At 37.1% G+C, this 22,344-nt stretch overlaps 1 protein-coding gene across 1 annotated transcript in view; it reads left to right on the forward strand.

Moving 5' to 3' along the window:
* The first annotated feature begins 4,078 nt into the window (after window positions 1-4,078).
* LOC120523701 (seven in absentia homolog 3-like) overlaps window positions 4,079-22,344 on the forward strand; it is an 84,395-nt gene continuing 66,129 nt past the window's right edge. Inside the window, exon 1 of the mRNA XM_039745264.1 lies at window positions 4,079-4,922. Within this exon, the coding sequence (XP_039601198.1) occupies window positions 4,782-4,922 (141 nt within the window). The 5' untranslated portion in view covers window positions 4,079-4,781. The remainder of the gene's footprint in view (window positions 4,923-22,344) is intronic.

Raw genomic sequence — 22,344 nt, forward strand, 5'->3', positions numbered from 1 at the left:
ATTTTTTAAACAAAGTATGAAATATTTTGTCTCTCATAAATTAGTTTTGTGCAAATCATTTTACTGATGATGCACCACATGGTCTTAGCCTTGCCTAGCAGTATTCACAAACTTTTTAATGAGTGAGTCCTGGGTAGTTCTATTTGTAGTACATTTTGTGACAGAACCTTACATTCCCGAGGGATGCTTTTTCTCAGTCAGAGTACTTTCTGACATAAAAGGGTTGAACAGCACATTATTGCTTACTCTTTTAAAACAAAGGTAAAAGGATGATGCATTTCGTCACAGCTTACTGGAGGCAGAAATTACAGTCTAAAATTGCAAGAGCAACACACATAGACATTAATGCTATGTGTTTGTGTGTATAAGCTTCATGAGCAATTCAATAATCGTTTCAGTAATACATTTGACCCAGTGCAGGCATTTATTTTTTAAGAAACCTCATTCTAGTAGATAATGCAAATATGAGTGAGATGTTCATCATTCTTAAACTCTTATACTCAGATCTGCCAAAGATACAAATGGAATTGTTAAACTTTCAGAATTACCTTTCACTGAAGCACAGCTTCAGGTAAAAATTGATTACAAAAAAGTGTAAAGAATCTGAGCAAAGGGTCCACATGTTGGTATTGCTCCAATTATGTTATTGTTAATAAAACTATACATAAAATGACTAAAAAATCAAGATAGAAATTAACCTGAAAGCTGAGTGAAAATCAGTAAATAAATTTCAATTAAAAATACAAGTACTTGAAAAGAAAACGAAATAAAATTAAAATGGGTAGAAATGAAATGTTTTGTTTTTATGTTTTTAATAAACCAATTTTATACTATTCAACTGTTCCTTTTAAAACACATTTTTTAAGTTTTCACACAAAACATTTTACAGTAAGGCCCAAAGAAGAAAGTGAAGAAATCCACTTCCTCATCATAATACACCAACTCTACTTTTTCTTAAAAGTTTACAAAGGAGAGATGGCACAACAAACCTTTAATTTATTAAAGCTTGGGATTTCTGGAAGCCCATATGGGAATTCTTTGAAAACTGACATTAAAGTGAACTATTAGTCTTGCGCTCAACAATCGTAAATGTTATTTGTGCACAGTTGGGTGGTTATTCAGAGATTATCTTTTCAATTATTTTTGTTTTAAACAGTATTTGTAATTCCTTTAGATAATTTTGCAGAGACCTGTTGTCACCATAACATGAAAGAAACTTTTTCTGTTGATAAATGTCAAGAAAATCCAAATGATATGCAAAGTGTAAATATTTTGAAGACAGCATACTAAGAAATTCCATTTTCTGTAACATGTGCAAACACAAATGCACACTAGTTGCACTAAACAAATTATTATATGGAGCTCAAATTGGCACTTACTGGTCTCCGTGAACACTTTCTTATTCTTGTTTTGTATCACCAGCTTTTTTGAATGAGGTTAAATGCTTTAAATTGGTGGTGCAGTATTTTCTTTTTTTCCCTCAATTTCTTGCTTCGTTTTTGTCTTTTCTGAGAATATTTTTCATGTTTGGATTTGATTTCTGGTTTGTACCTGATGCTGTAAAGTTAGACTTTTGTGGATTAAATAACTCAATAGTGGTATGTTTCCAGTGGGTGGTAATTTCTGCAAGTCGGGAAGGTGATGGCTACTGTCGTGTCAGACTCAGGTCCTAATACAGAGTGGTATTTTCTATCAATACCTATCATCTCTCTTCCCAAGATTTTTTTATTATAATAGAGAAATATAATTTGCCATTAAAATTATATGTGTTTAAGTTGTCCATATAATTTTTAAATCTTCTAGAAAGATAGATAGATAGATACTTTATTAATCCCAAGGGGAAATTCACACATGAATTCTAGTCACTAGTCTAGTCTAGTAAGTACTGCTCACAGAGTAATGTAACTGAAAATGTTTGTTAATGAAGAACAAATTTTACTCACAGCAACACCAGTCCTTAAAGGGAACATTACTTTTGTTGACTGTCTCTTGTTTTTCACTAACTGGCTACACATTACATGGCTATGAAGCCTAATGGTTTTTCAGTGTTGGCAGAAATATTGGTTTTGCTGATGTTAAGTTGGAGACAATTCTTTCTGACATGATTTTCAGACAAATTTTATATCTTTAGATTTTACAACGTTCATGGCGACATTTTGTATTTCAGTTTACTTCTGCATTCCACAGCCAATGTGTGTGTTTTACGATTATGGATGTCTGAATTTCAGTGATGAAGATGATGATGCAGCAGGGCCCTCCTGTAATGCCACATGCCATCTTTTTGTGTCATATCTAAGCACTTATTTATAGCTGCAGCTCAGAGCTCATTGTCACATTCGTGGACAAAACCTTACAATTCTCAGAGTGGTATTGTGAAATTTAACTTTTTTCTCAGTTTAGACCTTTTTGAAAGCACCTTTTTTTCACTTTTTGGATAACGTTTTGGTTTAGTCTTTTCAGTCAGCTCATCTTTCTGGCTCAGAACTTTTGTGCGTCCCTAGATTTTGTTTTTGGCTCCATCAGCTGGTAACCCTCTAATGCAACTGTAGTCATTTTAACAGTAGCTGTACAGGAGCAATAGACCATGCGGTGGTCTGGAAGTAGAAAAGTGATCCCTGGGAATATTCTGTGTAGGTTTTCACACAATGCTGGAAAGTAGGTCATCCAAAAAATCCATGGATGTCTAACTTTCCTTGGAAAAGGAGAGTTTTCAAGACCTCCTGACAGTTAGATGGCAGCATAGTGGCACAAAGGGAGAAGTGCTGCCTTGACAAGTGGCAGGGAACCTACTTTGGAGACCTGGTACAAATAAAGTTATTTATAATTCAAGGAAGCATAGATCTCAAAGAGTGCAACCAGAATTCTAGCCTCAAACACCTGTAGCCAAAGCACCTTGTAAAACTATAAGCTTAGTTGTTACAATCTTCCTTTTTTAACTTGGGCATAGCCTTATGGAGAATGAGACTATAAATATTTTTTAAAGATGTTACTCAAAAACAACCAATAACTGCCTGCATCGGTACAGATATATTTTTGTATCTGAGCAGGCCGCCTTAAATTTCAGTGCTGCAAAGCTCTGCGGGCAGTTGACAGCTGCCTGCAGTGGAAGGTATTGTTAAATGAATCTAGCTGCTATAAATGTGTTTTTTCAACTCCCAGCAAGAGGTACTCAGCAGAAAAACAGCAGTTACTGGAGTCTCCAGCAGAGTAGATAGACATATTAGCTGATTTTTTTTTTTATTTTAGACTTCAGAAACAACATTTTTAAATGTCAAAGGGTTAGCAGTAGTGTCTAAGGTTGTTTCTTTTTTGAGATGTCTTTTTCATATTTTTTGGGGAACTTTTAATATAATTCAGGCTATGCAGTAATTTTTTCACTGCTATGTAATCACTTACCTTTTTCTTTCTACTTTTTACTCTGTCAAGATATTATCAATTTACATCCACCAAGTATAATCAAGCTAATTTGAGTTAGAGGGCCACTCAGATTTTTTAAAAAATATTTTCTGTGATTGTATGAATAAAAAGAACTACTTCACTTCAAATCTTTCCCACTTTAGTGCTTTTTAAATACATTAAATCTGGTAAAGAAGAAATATGTGCAAATGTTTTGGCAGCAAATTATTTGTGTAACTCTTTAAACAAATACACATACATTGATCAATTGTGTTTTGTCACTCACATACTTTCTGAAAGGTGCTACGTATAAAGACTTAGATAGATAGATAGATAGATAGATAGATAGATAGATAGATAGATAGATAGATAGATAGATAGATAGATAGATAGAACATGAAGTGAATTCATGTTTAAAGTGCAAGGAATAAAATTTAATTTTATTCAGTTTACCAACTCTGCAAAGCTCTTTGACCGCGGAGTTTTATATAGTCGTCTCCAAGATGTTAAACATGCATGAGACCTGCAAACAAGATATGGAAGTTAGCATTGTAACGAATATACAAAAAAAAACAAACAAACAAACAACAAAAAAACCTCCCATATTGTAAAAAGGTACTACACATGTAGTTGCTGCAGTTGATATACATCGTTAAAATATCTGAAGGTTGAGGCTCGCAAGTCGAGGGCAAACTCTAAGCTCGGTGCAGACTGCCTCAAATTGCAAAGAAAGTGGCAAACCACTGAGTGGTTTGGCCATTGGAAAAAAAAAATTATAGGTTTCTTCTTTTAACCGCTTCTTTGTCAAAGACGGTCCTGCTACAAAAAAGAAGTCATTTAATTAATGGTTAAATTAAGTAATCAATTCGGCCTAAGTGTCTCGAGTACTCGGGATATAGATAGAGGCAATCAGAAGATAAATGCATACTGCTGATGTATGGTAATGTTCAATAATACATTCTCCAGCAGTCAGCTCTATTCATCAGAGAATTTCTCCAGGGTAAGACATTTGTTATTGGTTGTCTGCGGACCTCAAGGATAACATTTCTGTCCTTTTGATTGGCTGTGCCTTTGCTGCAAGATTCCCAGCGTCTAATTTTGACAGGGACTATAAAACCAAATCGCGGAGTAGTGTGAGAGTCTGTTTCAAATCTGCAGTACTTTCAACCGCGCCGACTAGACTCGGACTAACCTTTTTTTGGTCATTATTATCATTATTATTTTCCTCATCCCGATCTCTCTCTGCCCAGAAGCCGTGCTTCCTCCTCCGCCGCTCTTCTCCGGCTTGTAATTCTGTCGCTCAAGGGCTGCGACTCGCACTGTGGTTGAGAGACGGAGCTCACTGTTGACTTTTCCACCGGAGTGTTCAGTCAAGGAAAGTTGTAATGCTCTTTTTCACACAATGTTTTGGTATCTTCACGGATCTCGTTCATTTACGATGTCGACATCCCATAAAGAGTAACAGATGCACATTCTCTGGGACCGGACCTGTTGTGTGCGTCGTAAACCCGGCAAGTCCTCACGGGGTAAGTCGAAACTTTTCAGTATGTGAGATGTTCCGGAGTTATTCCCTGTGTGCATTGTGCGTCCTGTGCAACATATTGGTTGGAGACGAAAGTGGCAATGTTTTGCAGAGAGCTGCTACAAAGTAGATACGTGTAAAAGGCGAAGCACTTCCCATAGTGGCAGCTGGAATTGGGCTGCAAGGTTGGATACTTAAAGTCGAAAAGCAACATATTGATCTGACGATACTAGTACTGTCTTGCTGTCACAATATCTCTAGTGTCTTATCTTTCAATCTATTTCCTGTAGTGTCGTTCACAACTGTCAATCTATCTCTGTCAAGGCGATCTGCTTTTAAGACATTTGGTTCTGTTTTATTATCCGTTTTGCACGCACCAACTATTTATTTTTTTAAAAATCGTTGAGGCCGTAAATAAAAGTGATCAAAGTCAAATGCAACAAGTAACTTTTTCGAACTAAATGATGCAGTTTTAGCAAATCTGCCAATCGCTTTCATGTCATGGTTTGCGCGAAGGACTGGTCGATAAAGAGTGGTGCCTCTGATTCTCGTCCCAGCGAGTGAGCAAATAAAAAAGGTTGCAATCTTCCTGATAAGTTATAAGCGAAGTAAACTGATCTCATCTAAACCTCATCCTACCGTCAAATGTGAATCGAATGCAAAGGCAGAAACGTGTACGGGAAAATGTCAGCACTTGTTATTTTTGAGCACCTGTTCCAATCGAGGGTAGCCGTCTTGTAAAACTATTTGCCAGTATTTGTGACCTTGTATCACTTGTAACCCCCATGTTTATTTTCTTAACATAAAAAACACCTTCGCAATATTGATAGGACTCGATTTTTTAATCACTGAAATTCTATAAGGAATATCTAAAAAAATGAGATCGTGTACGGTACTATTGTATCTTGCGCATACACCATTGATTCCTGCATTCCACAGTCCTCGTCCAGCCCTTCACCATCCATAACTGCTTTACTGACGTTTACTGTACATAGTGCTTGACAACAGGATCTCGTCAAGGCAGAGAAATATCCGAGCAGAATCCGAACGTGAACTTGGCCGCAGTGCAATCCCAGGGCACACTCATTCGCACACACACACTCACTCACTCATGCGAGACACTATAGAGTCAATAACAAGTGTGCGCGAACGCTTTAATGTGCGAGAATGGCGAGAGAAAGTTCACATGTGAACAGGGAGAACTTGAAAAATTCAGAGTTGCGGAATTTACATCTTTTTTTTCTCTCTTCTGCAATAGCGTCAAGGAACGTTGTAAAATATATACATGTATTTTAAGTTTTGAAGACCATTACACTTCGAGACGGCTTACAAAGCGCTTCATCCCCACTCTTGTAACGTCATATTTATCCAACAGTGTTTTAGGACTGCGCTCGTTGTTTGTGTAAGCATTTGTGAGAAAATGTGTGAAAGTGTGATTTCGGTAACAAGAAAAGTTTCCTCGATCTGTGCACTTTTAGACACCGCCTGCCTAAACGCGTTATTTCCCAGCATGAAATAAGTAGCCTGTCTTTTCGTTTTTCATTTGACTTTAAAACAATTCTAATTAATACTCTCAGTCCATTATTTAATCCTGTGAAAACTGTACTTACTGTATGTACAGTATATGCGTATACTGTGGAATAAATCGTCACTCCTAAGATGTGAAATCGTGTGACTTCCCTCCTTCTTTTCTAGACGTATTATTTTACCTGCATGACACGCACAGATGGCGTGACTGAAAAGTACCGCATCATCCCAGTATTTGAACACGTGTCGCTTAATAAAATTCGGTTTCGCTTCAAAGTCTGTGTGCATTATTAGATAGTCCTTCTTGAGAGGGAAACAGGTTTACCGCACAGATTTATTTTTCTTTGAACAGGCCACGGTATTACTAAAAGCTATCAACTAAATCAAAACCATCGTACCCCTTATTTCTCTGAATATGTTTGAAATCTGATATATCTTAGATGTCTTTAAGTTTTGAATAAGGATACCTGGGTACATCTATTAGTCAGGTACTGCTATGTATGAAGACCTAAATGATTTGTTTGAGTTACAAACTGTTAAGAGACCGACTGATGTATTATTCCAATTCCTTTACGTCCTAATTTCAAAGTCATTCGGTCAGTCATTATCAAACTCGCTACATTCTAGCACAGGGTCACGGGGGTCTGCTAGAGCCAATCCCAGCAAACACAGGGCGCAAGGCAGGAAACAAAACAGGGTACCAACCCACCGCAGGGCACACACACACACTTCAGGTACAATTTAGGATCTCCAATGCACATAACCTGCATGTCTTTAGACTGTGTCAGGAAACCGGAGTACCCGGAGGAAACTCACGCAGACACTGGGAGAACAACGGGAAGCGAACCCTGGTCTCCTTACTGCGAGGCAGCAGCGCTACCACTGCGCCGCCAAATCTTAAAGTGTAACCATATATTGTATGTATTGGCCTCAGCAAGTAGAGAATCCTGTGGCGGAGTGCGCCATATGACTTAGGACATTAAACCCCGAGTTTCTGCAACCATGTGCAAGTTATCTCACCTGCCTGTACTAAAATTACAAAAAACAAAAAAAATGTAACCAGTTGCATCTGAAATGTTCAAAGTCGCATTGGACACATGCGCGAGCCAAATAATAATTAAAAGATAATAAACAATGTTGGCAAGATTTGACATCCATTGGTTGTTTAATACAGAAGTAGGATTGATCGCTAGGCAGGAACAACAGCCCATTCGTTGCACATCAAACACGCATATAACAGTATGTCCAGTACATATATACAAGACAGAATACTGTATTCTGAAGATCACCCACACATACATGGAGAGAACTTTCAAACGCCATACATAGCAGAACAGGACGGTGATTTTGAACTGTGAAACAGAAGCGCTAGCTACAGCGCTGCCGCTACATATTTATTGATTGTTTTTATATTGTGTATATTTGAATACTATAGAAGAAATAGCAGTGAGAACTAAAGAACGTTAAAGCAATGACGGAAAAATAATATCGACAGACTGGCAGTTTTTGTATTCTAAAACCCTTCGCATCGATTGAGCTGCGGTAAGTGCAGCCAGCTATTGTGCAGTCAAATTTCATTCCCGTAAGTGATCCTCACTGCGCGGCCAATAGAAGGCACGCATGGCTGCGCTAATCCCACTTTTCACGGCGGGTCGTTGTGCTCGCCAGTTTACTCGCAAAAAGCTCTCCCTGAGAGCATTTTGCTAAGGAAACAAAATCTTTGCTCCCTTAGTTGTGCTTATGATCTTGTTTAAGTGGTTACTCGTATCCGCAGCTGCCTACTTTAAGCCTTTTTTATCCGCTTTCAATTACTGTCGTACGTATGCTACCTTTTCCCTTGAAAGTCCTGATTTCTTGTTTACGGTTTGTGAACACTATCAAGAGGACGAACGGAAAACTCTTGACATGTCACGTGTTTCCTTCTAGTGAAATATTTTAAGCTTTGCGAGGCCCGGTGACACAATGATTAGTTCGGATCCAGGAGATTGGCTTCGATTTCTCGGTCCGATCACTCGCTGCTTTTTCATGTGTGTCTGGGCTCTCGGTAGAGCAGTCCGATTTTCCATCCATGTTACAAAGACATGCGAATTATAGTGATTTACAAGTCTAAATTGGCGTGGCGTAGGTGAGCGTGCCCAGCACACCGGCATTGGCACCTATCACGTGTGTTACGCTCGTTAACCTGATTCAAAAATGGACGAACAACTGGCTTCACAGTAGCAAATTCGTGTCAGTTGATCTAAGGGAGTGATGAGTATGCTGAATACTAGAATAAACAGATACGGGTTTGACTGCCTAGTTTTACTACTCTTAATATTTTTAAGTTTATAGAGTTGAGCCTGACTTCCTGACTGATTTTTCAATATTTGCAGTGAACCACTATAACAAGGTCAACGTAGCAGAATTATTATTTTTGTAATAAAGATATAGATGGATGGTTACATAGACAGACACAGTGCACTCAAGTTAAACAGTAAAATAAATGTTCAATATTTGTTTGAGGCAGACTTTATTGTCTTAGAAAATTATGTAAGCACTTCCAGCTCTTACACACCAAAAATCTTGTCAGACTCCCATCCTTCCATCCATCCATCACCACACCTGCTTAATTCCGTTCAAGGTCATCCTTCTCAAGTTACTTTAGGATCATAGCACATTCCTGTCCATTGTCTTAAAATACTCCAAAGTGATGTGGCTTCATTTTGGGGATAGTGTATCAGTGTCTTAATGTCTTAGCCCTACAGCGATAAGCACAATAGATCACTCTTTAAGCAATCCTAGATTAATACAGATGCACACCACATGCATATGCAAAATGAAGAGGTGCCACTTTAGTGGTAGTGTGTTGGGTGTGTCCTGATAATGCAAAGTACAAAAACTACAGATGAAGTTTTCTTTTATGTCAATAGAGTAGTTCAGCTTTAGACCTTTTGCCCAAACACAAATAAAGGTGCCAAGAAGACACTTTAAAGAATCATCTTGAGTTCTGCAACGGGCTCACAAAGAATGTCCTTCTACAAAAAATGGTTTTGGAGATCAAGATGATGAAAGCTGTAGGTAATTAGCTTCAAAAACTAGAACTCCATTTCAGAAGCACAAACGCTGTGCCCGTGATTCAGGCTTTTCTAACAGCTAGTCTTGAGATGAGTGCTGGGTAATTCGGCACATTTTGCAGCCTGGCATGTGCCTTGTTAGACTGATAAGTACAGTGTGGTGGATAGCAAGCTTAAAATAAAGGTAGTCTATCAGATGGTGCTGTATACTGCACATGTATGAGGTTCTTGCTGATTGAAATGCCTTTTTAATTCTTTCAGTGTGTTTGCTCCAACCACTCGGTCACTTGTGGAGTGAGAATAACAAAGTGCTCTGTGTGTCAATGAAGTCAGTATTGACCTGTAAAGAAAGACCTTGCTAGTAGCATTTTTTCTGTCAACAAAGTGGATAATAGTATGGTTCCTGATGACAATGAAAACATCCATTAGGGGGGGCTTTTAAACAGGAAGGGAAAAGAAGGGTCTCACATGATAAAATAGCTATGAGTAGTGTAATAGTGTAACAGCTAGCAGAGCAGGTCAAAGAAGAATTAGTAATGCCTAAAATGGCAGTAGCAGTCAACTGACTTAATAAAATCAATATGTTTTCATGGTCAAGTGCAAGCTTTTCACAACTAATGGAGACAAAAAACTATTAACAGCCCATCCATTCAATTTGGGAACTTGCTTTAACCCTAAATGAGATGTCAGGTTTTGATAGACCAGTAGCATTGAATGACGTTAGTTACTAAAGTGCTTAGTTATTTTATCCAGGGTCTTATTAACACAAGGTGGCACTGTGTTTAGCGCTGTTATTGCAAAACTATAAGAGCTGGGGTTCAGTTAATAGCCTGGCCACTGCGTGGAGTGATTTGATTAATTTGATTAAGAAGGTTTGATGATGGATGATTTTTCATTCTGGGTTTTGCATCCCATGTTCTGTTGTCATCTGTGCAGGTGGTCCTCCACATATACCAGTTTTCCACCCACATCCCAAAAGTCAAGCAGGTTAGGTTAATTGGTGAATGCTGACTGGTCCCGTGTGAGTGAGTGTGTCCTGCGATGGATTGGAATCCTTTCCTGGGCTGTTTCCTAACTTGACACAATGCCTAGATGGCCTTTCAAGAGACTTAGAATGTTAGCGAGCTTGAAAATGGTATGGTATGTTCTATTACTGTGAAAGTAAAAAGATCCTAAGTAACTTTGTAAAAAGAGTTAAGAGGGAGGTATAACGCTTGATCAAGAAAGCTTGAAATATTCAAATATACAACTTGCAGTGAGGTTGTTTAATGAGTTAATGATCCTCCCAAGTATAAAATGAAGCCTCTTTAGCACATTAATCAGGCTAGAATGTGCTGCAAGGTGCTCTCACCGTGGCTGCATGGCCTTGATCTTCTTTACTCTCATGATTCATTACTGAAAATAAATACATTTGAAATGATAGTGACTCAGATGTTGCTATTCATAAAATGTTGTGTGCTGGAAATAAGAAAAGGTTATATACTATATCCTTTCTTCCGCTATCAAAGTGTTTTAGTCTGGAATGCTTTGGTCAGGTATGCCTTCTGGTTGATTTATATATTATTTTTTTTTTTTGCTTTATTGATTTTAGACATAACTCAGCCAGACGTTTAATGCTAGATGTTATTCAAAAAGAGCTGATTTATATATGGAGCAAAATACTGAGGCATCAAGAAGGGTAACAGTGTTAGAGTGTGCTTAGCTAATTGAGGATACCATTAATTAATACCTGCCAGATTCTAAAAAAATTGCACATTGTTCCTTATAATCTTACTTTAACTTTTTGTAATTTTAAGTAAAACAGGACATTCTTTTCACATTGTATTGTGACAGGTGGTTAATCATTTTTTCACTAGAATAAGGTAAGACAGCGTGTTAGCAGTGAAGTATAAAAAATCTCAAGCACAACAGTTCTATAAAGCAGATAAAGTATTATAGAGAATCTGTAATTGTCTGATAAAGAAGCAACGATTTTGTTCCAGTAAGGCCTAAGTTGGGGACATTAGTAAAATGAGTGACACAGTGAATCAAGTGCCTGATAGTATCGCTTACTATTAAGATCCTGATCATTTTGTCTGATTCTGAGTTGAGGAGGGTGTGTTTGTCATTTTATCTTGAGCTTATTGAAAAATCGGCAAAAGTGCAAAGACATTTATCTAATAAAACCAATAATCAGGGTTTAAGGTAGACTATAAATGAAACAAGAAAAATACTTAGTAATAAAGCAAACCCAGCACATTAGTTTCAGAATGATTGACCTATTTATTTCCTAAATCTGTTTAAATCAATTAAAGATCCTAGAGGCCAGAACCTATCCTGACAGAACTGGGTATAAGATAGTGAACAGCAGTGGATGCAATATGAGAATATTGCAGGGTATATGTACATATCTTTCTCTCTCAAACAAAGCCAATTTAAACCTGCCAGTCAGTCTAATACATACGTCTTTGGAACACGAGCGGGAAGCCAAGGTCCTCAGAAAAAAATGCCAAATTGGAAAGAACATGCAAACTCCACACAAACAGTGAGTGCACATGAAATCAAAGTCTTTGGAGTCATTGTTAGGCAGCAAGACCAACAACTGCACCATCATGGCACACATGTCCTAAGATACATTAGAAAAATAGACCTCATTCATCACCTTCAAGTTAATATGTGGACTTCATTGCAAATTACACAAGTCTCTCTTAGTGTAAAAGCCCCACTTGAAGACAATGTCAAAAGAGCAATTTTTTATATCTAAATTGTACAAGAAAGTTAAATTAAAAAGTGAACATTTCCCTGCATTCCACAAACAGTGCCTTGTCATTCTCATTTACGCAGCAAAAAAAGTGTCCATCCCTGAATTGATCAAATATGTATTACAGTAAGTTTGATGTAGGGGTCATTTTTTCGTCAGCACATAACATACTTTAAAGTCTGCTGGGATGCTGCTGTGTGCACAGAAATAGTACGAATGTGCACTGCTTGATTTTAATAAAAGATCTATTTTGTATTGTAATGGCATATATTATGTTACCATTGTGCAATGACTGTGTAAAATATCAAATTCAAACTGAAAAAAAATCAATGATTTGTAAGACTGGCTTTACATAGTTTCAAGCCTGATGGGATGCAGAGCGACAGCTGAAGTAACCAAGCTTACCTTTGCTTAGCTTATTTTACCTTGTACATTAATGAAATTAGAATATAATATAAATTGCATTTCTTATTAGCTTACATACCTGAAAGACTGCAAGACTTAAAAAAGTACAAATATCCATATGTATATATACTGTAGGTATCTGTGCATGTGTATGTGTATTGTTATTGGGTACCCCAATATACCCAGTATAAATGTCAAGCAGGCTGAAGTATTTACAAATTGCACACTTATAAAAATAAATTCAAGGGAGGGATGAAAGCGAGAGAACACAAAAATATAAAAATAAGGAAGAAAACCCAACAAACCCTCCATCCTCTCTCGTCTTTGAACTTACCTATCTGTTGGCCTCCTTCTCCTTTTGTTAAGGTAAAGAAGCACTCCCTTCTTTCACTTGCCATCTTTCTTTCTCCCCTACACACACTATAGCCTCTTTTCCTACTGAAAGCTAAGCCCTATCCCATGCCACATCCTAGCTCCAGAGTCAAAATTCACTTAAGATAGTTTTAAATGTCCTCTCTGGGTTACCTCAGGCCACACTAGGAATTATTTCTTGGATTTTCTTGCCCTTTAAGCTATACTGGCAAGATGATGTCTGCTGCTACTGGCAATGCGCGTTTTTCTTCATCACTTAGGCTTGTGTCTGTGCTGAGAAATGTACTCTGTGGCATTGCTTCTAGGCACTTCCTGTCTATCGTGAACTGGAGGCAGATGAAATAGCTCCTAAACTGCAATGGCACACCTCCGTGTGTGTGATATCTGGTTGGCTGTCTCCCAAATACCCACTTCTGCATGTGCCTGAATTATTGTAACCCACAGAGAAGCCTGTCTTGTGCCATTTTTTCTGACTGGTTAACCCTTGCCCACCAGTAATCCATTACAATGTGTATATTGCATTTTAATTGTAAATGTACTCTGTACGAAAACAGAAATTTGCAATTGTCGTGAAACCAAGTCACAAAACAGCATTTATATTAATAATAGGTAAAAACATAAATAATTAACTTTAGCATTATGTTGATTTTATATTGTACCTTATGATTTGTAAACGTTTCACTATTTTGCTGCTTAGTACTATGTCAGTTATCAAATTTGTTATGCAAATTAAAAGCATTGTTTTGATTTTCTGCCAAAAAGCAGAAATGTGCAACCAGGAAGATGAGAAAGGAAACAAGCATACTCGAGATCAGGAAAGGGGTCTGAATACCGAGAGAGAGTAAATAGCCAATGCTCAACACTGGACACCAAGAATCCAAAGCAAAAGTCCTAACACTAAAAACTGTCTTGGAAGTGCCTTTTAGCTTCCTCTGTACTACCTGTGAATGAAGAAAAGAATGAAAGGGATGCAGAAGTTGAGTGATGCTTTTTGCATGACTGCTCTTAGAGGCTCGGCTAGACAAACTTGGCTGCAAAGATTGTGTCAAAACAGAACATAACATAGCATCAGTAGGAAACAGGTAGTATATCTCAATCAGCCTATATCTAAATAATTTTAAAATGGAGATACTGATAGGGTTTCCCAAGGGTCTTATAACTCATTTCACAACACACACCCTTTCTGACATATTTAATTTGCGAATACTCTAATTATACTACTGTACACTGTTCTGCTTAAGCACTTTGAGAGGGTGTTCGCTGTGGAAAGTAACACAGAGTAACATTCTCTAATCCATTTCAGGACCACAGCCATTCCTGGCAGTGTTGGCCACAAAGCTTGAAGCAGCTTATCAGGACTCACTCATGAACACAGCAATGCTATGAACACCTTGCAAGCAAAGTGGCTGACTTGAAGAGAGCTACAGCTTTAATCGTGACTTTAATCTTAATCTTTAATCAGAAAAACTGGACTCTTCAAACATTTGTTGATCAAGTAAACAAATGCTCTGTGTATGTTCTTAAGAACTTCCTAAAACACTGAGGTGTCCTTTCATTTGCAAAGTGTTTGTTATGTATTGCCTAGTGCACAGGAAAATGTAATTTTTTCTATTTGTGAAAACTTTTTTGCTTTGCTCTTCAGTTTACACTAGAATAGGCTGGTTGAACAATTTTGGGGGACAAGTTTTTAAATACATGTTGTTAGTTCTTCCTCACCAGAAATTCCTTAAACTAAACCCTGCTAACTGTGGCTGGCCTGTCAGGAGATGATTAACTTTGTGATATGAAGACATGATATACTTTCTTCCTATATGCAGTACACAATCATATTTAGCAATATAATCAGTAGCATATACAGTAGGTAGTAAGATTTGTTGTCTGGATTCGACCTGGTTATATAATAATATTAACTGACACCCACGGCTCCGCCTGCGTAGTAGTGAAACAGGACAAACTTTAAAAATCAATAAACATAGTTATCGTTAGCTAAGTGGAGGCAAGGTAGGCTATGAGGCTGCAATGTGAGTGAGGAGGGCCCTGCCCAGCTCCCTACTCCTGACATCACACTTCCCCCTTCCCTCGGCCTGCAGCCTCTGTCTTAGATTAGCACAAATAAATCACTCCTACAAGCAAACTATGATACTTAGCACTCTGATAGAAGTCGCAAAATCAACTGGAATGTTCAAGCAAATTATGGAAAAAAAACAGATCTAAATCTGTTAAGTAGTTCTCTCATGAAAAGCGGACAGACATACAGAATGACAGACAGACAGACATGGGATTTTATATATATATATATAGAGATGCATCTGAAATTCCTTGATAAGCTGCTTTATGGGAAAATATGATGCACAAAATACGCATAAACAGAGATTATCTTCAATCCAACAAATGGTGTGGGCTACAATTACAAATTTATGGATTATTATATCAATTTGCTTTTATCATACATTCCTAATTCAGAGAAGCATATCCTAGCAAAAATGGGATCCAGTCAGTAACCCAACCTCAACAATGAACCACTCTATTGTGTGGCACATGCACATGCACAGCTACAACTTCTTATACGGATGCAATTTAGAATAATCAATTAAATTAAAACAGAAATCTTTGTATTGTAAAAAGAAAACTGGAATATCCAGTGGAAAAAAATCATACTGAAAGAGTAAAAACATGCAAACTTTGTAGTGCCTGGGTTTGACTGATAACCAGAACTCTGCAACTGTAAGGTACTAACAACTCAAAAATGCTTCCTGAATTTGAACTGTTAGAATTTTTATCTTTATCAATAGTATATTGCACAAAGTTGTCCAGGAGTATTTTACAGACATTAAAGATACAAAACATGATAGACCATCTATTTAGAAAATTAGAGAGATAAAGAATTTGGGGAAAAAAAACAGAACAGATTTAATCTCTACACCTCTAGTTATGGCCTAGATAAAGCTTCTACCTCCACACAGAGACCCTGGGTTAACTGGTGAGTTGGACTTTTTCTGAAGTCTTAATTTTCAAAATGTGAAGTAACACACAAAATGTATGTTATGGCTTTAGAAATACACTGATCAGCCATGAAAATGAAACCACATGCCTAATTTGGTGTAGGACCCCTTTTTACCACTAAAACAGCTCTGACCCATTGAGATAAGGACTCCACAAGACCTCTGAAGGTGTCCTGTAGTATATGGCACTAAAATGTTAAAAATGTTAGCAACAGATCCTTTAAGTCCTGTAACTTGCAATGTGGGGTCTCCATGGATCAGACTTGGAATTTGGAGGCCAATTCAATCTTTGTCATGTTCCTCAAACCATTCCTGAATAATTTTTGCTGTGCAAGCAGGATACATTATTCTGCTGAAAGAGGGAATACTGTTGCCATGGAGGGGTGTACATGTTTTGCATCAATCTTTAGGTAGGTGGTATGTGTCAAAGTAACATTCACTTGAATGCCAGAACCAAAGGTTTCCCAGCAGAACACTTCCCAGAGCATCACAGTGCCCCTGACAACATGCCTTCTTCCCATAGTGCCTTCTGCTGCCATCTCTTCCCTAGGTAAAAGATGCACACAAACATAGCCGATCATTTGATCTAAAAGAAAATGTGATTCATCAGACCAAACCACCTTCTTCCATTGCTCCATGGTTCAGTTTTGATGGTCATGTGTCCATTGAAGGCACTTTCAGCGGTGGACAGGAGTAAGCATAAGCATTCTGACTGGTCTGCAGCTATAACCCCCTTCACATCAAGCTGTGATACACTGTATGTTCTGATGCCTTTCTCTCATGACCAGCTTCAAGTTTTTTTTTTGCACTTTGTGCTACAGTAAGTCTTCTGTGGAATGGGACCAGACAGGCTAGACTTTGCTCCCCATATGCATCAGTGAGCCTTGGGTACCTATTATGCTGTTGCCAGTTCACCAATTGTTCTTCCTTAGACCAGTTTTTGTAGGTACTAAACACTGCATACCAGGCACACCACACAGGACCTGCCATTTTGGAGATGCTGTGACCCAGCTGTCTAACTATCACAGTTTGGCCCTTGTCAAAGTCACCCAGATCCTTACGCTTGCCCATTTGTCCTGTTTCCAATGCATCACCCTGACTGACTGTTGAACTGACTGTTCACTTGCTGCCTAATATGCTGTATTTCATACTGCTTACATGTACTAAAATATTTTTTTTTTATTTTTCATTTATTTTATGAGTATATTAGAAACCTGTAAGACATATGGTGCTACATTTTCTTCAAAACTACTCTAGTATCTCTTCCCTATCCATTTAGGGATCAGAGGAATACAATGATTAAAGTTTTAGTAAGAGATCAATTTAGCATAATTGATTGACTAACTTATTTTGAATAAATGGATGTCTGACAACCATAGACTTGGTCAGGCAGTTTAATATTACATCACTGGGAAATTCAAATAAACTGACATCCAAAGTGGGGATCCTACATTTGACTAACACCCTTATTCAAGGTAACTTGAACTGCAATTGTTTGTTGACTTATTATTTATTTCTAAAACAAAATTGGAGCAAAGGCAATTTAGGTGAATGAGGCACTGGTATGAATTAAAGAAGCATCATTAAGGTTTAAAGTTCAAACATTCACAACACCCCTCATAGCAAAAATACTCTGGTAACATATCAGCTACTCTGCAGTAGAACAGGAGGAATGGAATAGCAGAGATGGCAAACAGCATTAGCCCTGTCAATAAAGTCTGAAGAAGAGGAGTGAGACCATTTTCTGCTCTTTTCCAAATTCTTTGATTGATAGGATATTTTTCACTGTTAACCAAAAGGAAATACTGATTAGTTTTAGTTTTCCTAAAGTTTTATTTTAAATGTTTCCTTTGGGGAATTAAGAGAAACAAATACTTGATTGCTCTGATATTTTAACAGCACACCTTTAACATGTGCTTTTGTAAAATTCTACAGCTCAATACAAGTGCTGTTATTATTATTATTATTATTATTATTATTATTATTATTGTGTTTTAGTTATTGTAGTATTTTTGGCTAATATCTTTACCCAAGGCAACTTAATAGATAAGGTTAAGTGACAAGGTCAGGGGGAAACAGCATATCTGTGGTATTCAAGATGCTTTGATTTATATAGATACACATATTTTCCATTTTTTAAATTAATATATATGTGCCATGCACTACAGATTTCCAGTATTTGATTTCTTTGTCTTATATTTTAGTCTGTTGTTTAAATCTGCACATTTTAGTTGCAGTACTAATGGATTTCTGATTAAATAAGATGACTATACTGATTACAAGTGCAGCTTAATCTACTAAAAGACTTTACTGTGTAACCTTGGACAGAATGTTAACATGGCAAGTTCATTACAAAGTGCCATTTCTATTCAATTTCCAACGGACATGCTACTGTATGTATTACTAAATGAGATTAATCTAGCTGTTTCAATGCAGGTGCTGCAAAGAAAACTCATTAGACAAAACATTGCTGGCAATTTTGGATATAAGCATTTTATAGGGCATTGTGCCAGACTGAGTGGTTGCTCAATAAATTAATTTCAGCCTTTTGGAAAAGGAGCACAGATTGCTTTGGTCGATTGCAAAGCAGGGTGGATGTTAAAATGAGATTTGATCCTACAATACTAATATTCAGAACACAACTTTAGTGAGGTCTGCCAGAACACAAGAAGGCTTTGAGATTTTGGGAATTCCCTCAGGCAGCCTAGTCATTTGTTAGACATCTGTATCTTCTTGTCTGAAGCTTTCATCAAATTCCTTGCTTTATTATTATTATTATTATTATTATTATTATTATTATTATTATTATTATTATTATTATTATTATTATAACTGACATTGGAACACAGTGGAAACCATTTTAGAGTGGGTATAGAGGAAGGTCCAAGATTTAGGTCTAATTAAAGTTAAGGGGTGGCTGGTGAAAGCCAGCTCAAGGGAAAACATTTAGTATTAATTACCACCAATAGCGTCAAGTACTGCGCTGACAATGGATGCCATGCATAACAATGCTTTTTTTGTAGAACAGAGATCTTAACATTGGGTGAAAGCTTTCAATGTATCATTTAGAGGATTAAGCAGTAACCCCAGTAGCACCTATGATGATAAGAAGTATTTGAACATTTGTTCTTCACAGTCTCTTAATATTGTTCTGTAGCTGATGGTAGAGCTCTAATTTATACTGTTTTCTTCAACTAATGTTATAGTCAAATTGAATCCAAATATCAATTAAATTTGTTTTATTGGTGGATAAGTTTATATAAATGATGTCCAATTGGTTTTCATTAATAGTAATGTTGGAGTTTCCAGAGATGAAGTATTCTTCAGGTTTTTATGCTTCATCAGTCTGTCTCCATTAATGACTTAGTGTTTGTAATGTGTTTATCTTAGACAGAGTCCTGTGGATATTGATCACTAAGTTGTTATGGCTCCATAAATTAGATGCATTGGCCAGTATTTACTCACACCTGTACAGTATGTTTTTACCCTTGTAGAGTCTTCTGGTTTAAGAACACACTTAGGCTATGTGATCAGTTTGAGATCATCTACTCTCAGAGTGCTTACATCCAGCTCCACACAGATCATAATCCATTTAATCCTGGGCCATGAAACCTTGAGTCAGGTGCTGCGGGTGCTGGAATGTAGACCTAAAGTCTCAAGTTCCTAACTTTCTGGAATTTCATCAGAGTCTGTTCAAGCGTTAATATCTTTTCTATATTATGGTTCATGATTACTTACAAATCCTTGACTCTTAACTTTTTTGGGCAATTGATTACTCATATCATTTGATATGAACAACCACAATTTTAACTTTCTGGCTAATTGTCTTGTATCATGTTCAGGTCTTGCAAGGCCTTGATAATACTGTATTATCACTTACTCAAAACAGTTATTCCTCAATACATTTCAATTAATTGCTCAAGATCCTTTTTCAGGACCTTCATTCTTGCATTGAGTGGATAAATCCATGCCAATATTGTAGTTGCCCTTCTAGTTGATGTTCTAAATGATTTTTTGATCATTCGATCATTTTGTAAAGCATATTGCAAGTACAGCTAATAAGTATTCATTTAGGATTTGCAAGTTTCTTCAGTATCTCTTGCTTAGTTTGGCCCTGGGTAAAGATAGTCTGGGTAAAGATCTACCTTCACCACTTTGGCCTCTGCAAAATTTTGCAAGAAATGATTTAACAATGTTATTTTTCTCCTCTATTTCAAAAAGTATTTTTTAAGAGCAATTTTTTGGATATGATCTGCCTTACTTAAGCCTACCACTGAATCCTTAGATTTTAGGATTGTTTGGATGATGAATTTTATATGGGCACGGAAGTCTTGATACATAGCCAGGTCCTTTCTTATGCTTCACCTCATAATATCCACATTCCTTATATGTTGCTTTGATTGCTGGAAAGGGGTTCCAACATGACTATTCAAGGCATAAGGGTCCATGGACAAAGCAGCATGTCCTTCACCACATCTATGTCGGCTGGCATATCTTCTTTGAGAAGACGAATGGCTATCATTCAGGTATGGTCTAGCGAAAAAGCCTCTGATAGTGGCTATAGCAAATTTTTTGAGCAAGACCCCCTGCCTAAGCTTCAAATGTGTCCCTTGATAACCTGTACAACAGGTAACGTCTTATATGATTTATGTTTAGATACTTACATTTTTACACTGCTAAAGGAGGTGTGGGTTTCCTTGAGGTTAGTAAGCCCATAACATCATTATGTGTGAGCCCATATTATTATTACTGTTATTGTTGTTGTTAATTTCCACATAGATATTTCTGAATTATTATAGTTTACATTTAAAATTATGTCATGTACCAACCTCTGAAGTTGGCAATGTCTACCACCTTTACTCTTTTGAAGAGTGCAAAACCTCTAGATATAGAAATTACTGGGGTCAAAAGTCATCTTCATCTCCTTTTGAATAATCACTAATTAGCATGAAAGCCTGAAAAGAATGATAAGAGAAAAGAGAAAAACATGAGAGTTTACACATTTTTTTTGCTTCTATGTTTAGATTTGGTTGTTAGTCTTCAGCAGACTGGTAAGTCCAGACCAATGTGAAAGTGACTTGTCTTGTTAGTATCACATCTCAACAACCTTTGTCTTAATCATCAAACAACAGGGCAATATAATAAAATTACAGTGCTATCAGAAACATGGCAGTGGTTATATTTGAAGATGTACAGTACATAATTAGAATGCATAATTAATTTAATTAATATTGTCCGAACTGAACAATAGGCAGTGCACTTTGGGTAGCAATTCTTTCTCATAGCCTCAATGTCATTAGTGAGTCAAGTGACTATTCTTGTTTCCACATGTGTGTTCTTGGGGCTTCTTGGTTTCCTTCTAAATTGTAGTAAAGTAAGCTTCAGGTTGACTGGAAACTCCAAAATGGCCTGGCATGACTGTAGGTGCATTAGTATACTTCACAATAAGTGGTCTTGCTGCCTTGTGTTCAGTGCTGGAGGGATAGGATTTGGCTCTACAATACCACAAATAGAATAAACACTTTTGGTAAATGCATAAATGAAGGAATAGATGGTATGCTCATGCAATGGGGTATAAAGAGCCAAGACAAGAATACCTTTAAGAAGATATACATCCCAAAAAGGTGTGATGATTTTTTACTTTGTTTTTTGTTTTTTTACTATAAGGTAAAGAACGATGTAATAAATTTGGTAGATTGTTCCTCTCCATTGATGATGTGGTGCTGCTAGTCCAAGTAAAAAGTGTTTTTTTTCCCCATAAAAGTTCAGGTCTGGAAAAAAAACCCTTTAGAATAACATCTGCCAAGGCTCAGGCCTCTTCCAATTGAGATACCTTAACCCAAAGTTAGAAGGGAGTCCTCTGCAAACAGGGGTTTACACTGAACTGTCAGATTTTCTGTTCTCGGGGGTCTTCTGACCAGAAGTGGCATTTCCGTCTCTGGGCTCCTTAAGGGGCATAGCTTCTTTCTCTTGCCATCATTGAATGTCCCTGGGTTTAGTCACTCTGGTAGACTTCTTTCATGTTTTGCAGTTTTGAAATTACATGCAGAATTAATTTTGCAAAACTGTATGTAAAATTAAACTGTGCTGATCTTCTTATGACTGGTTGTCAACAATACACAAATCAGAACAACAGATATAATTAAAAATTATCTACAAGGAAAAAAGAAAACAAGGAAAAATATTCAAGGTACACCAAAATAATACCTGAAGATCCTGACAAGGGTCAACTCCATGGTCACTCCCAAAGGGTAGGGCTTGACAGGATCCAAAACTCAGTCTGAAGAAGTCAAACTTCTTTAAATGAACTGAAAATCCAAAATTAAG

Source organism: Polypterus senegalus, chromosome 2 (genome assembly GCF_016835505.1).
Source record: "Polypterus senegalus isolate Bchr_013 chromosome 2, ASM1683550v1, whole genome shotgun sequence".
Classification (NCBI taxonomy): domain Eukaryota; kingdom Metazoa; phylum Chordata; class Cladistia; order Polypteriformes; family Polypteridae; genus Polypterus; species Polypterus senegalus.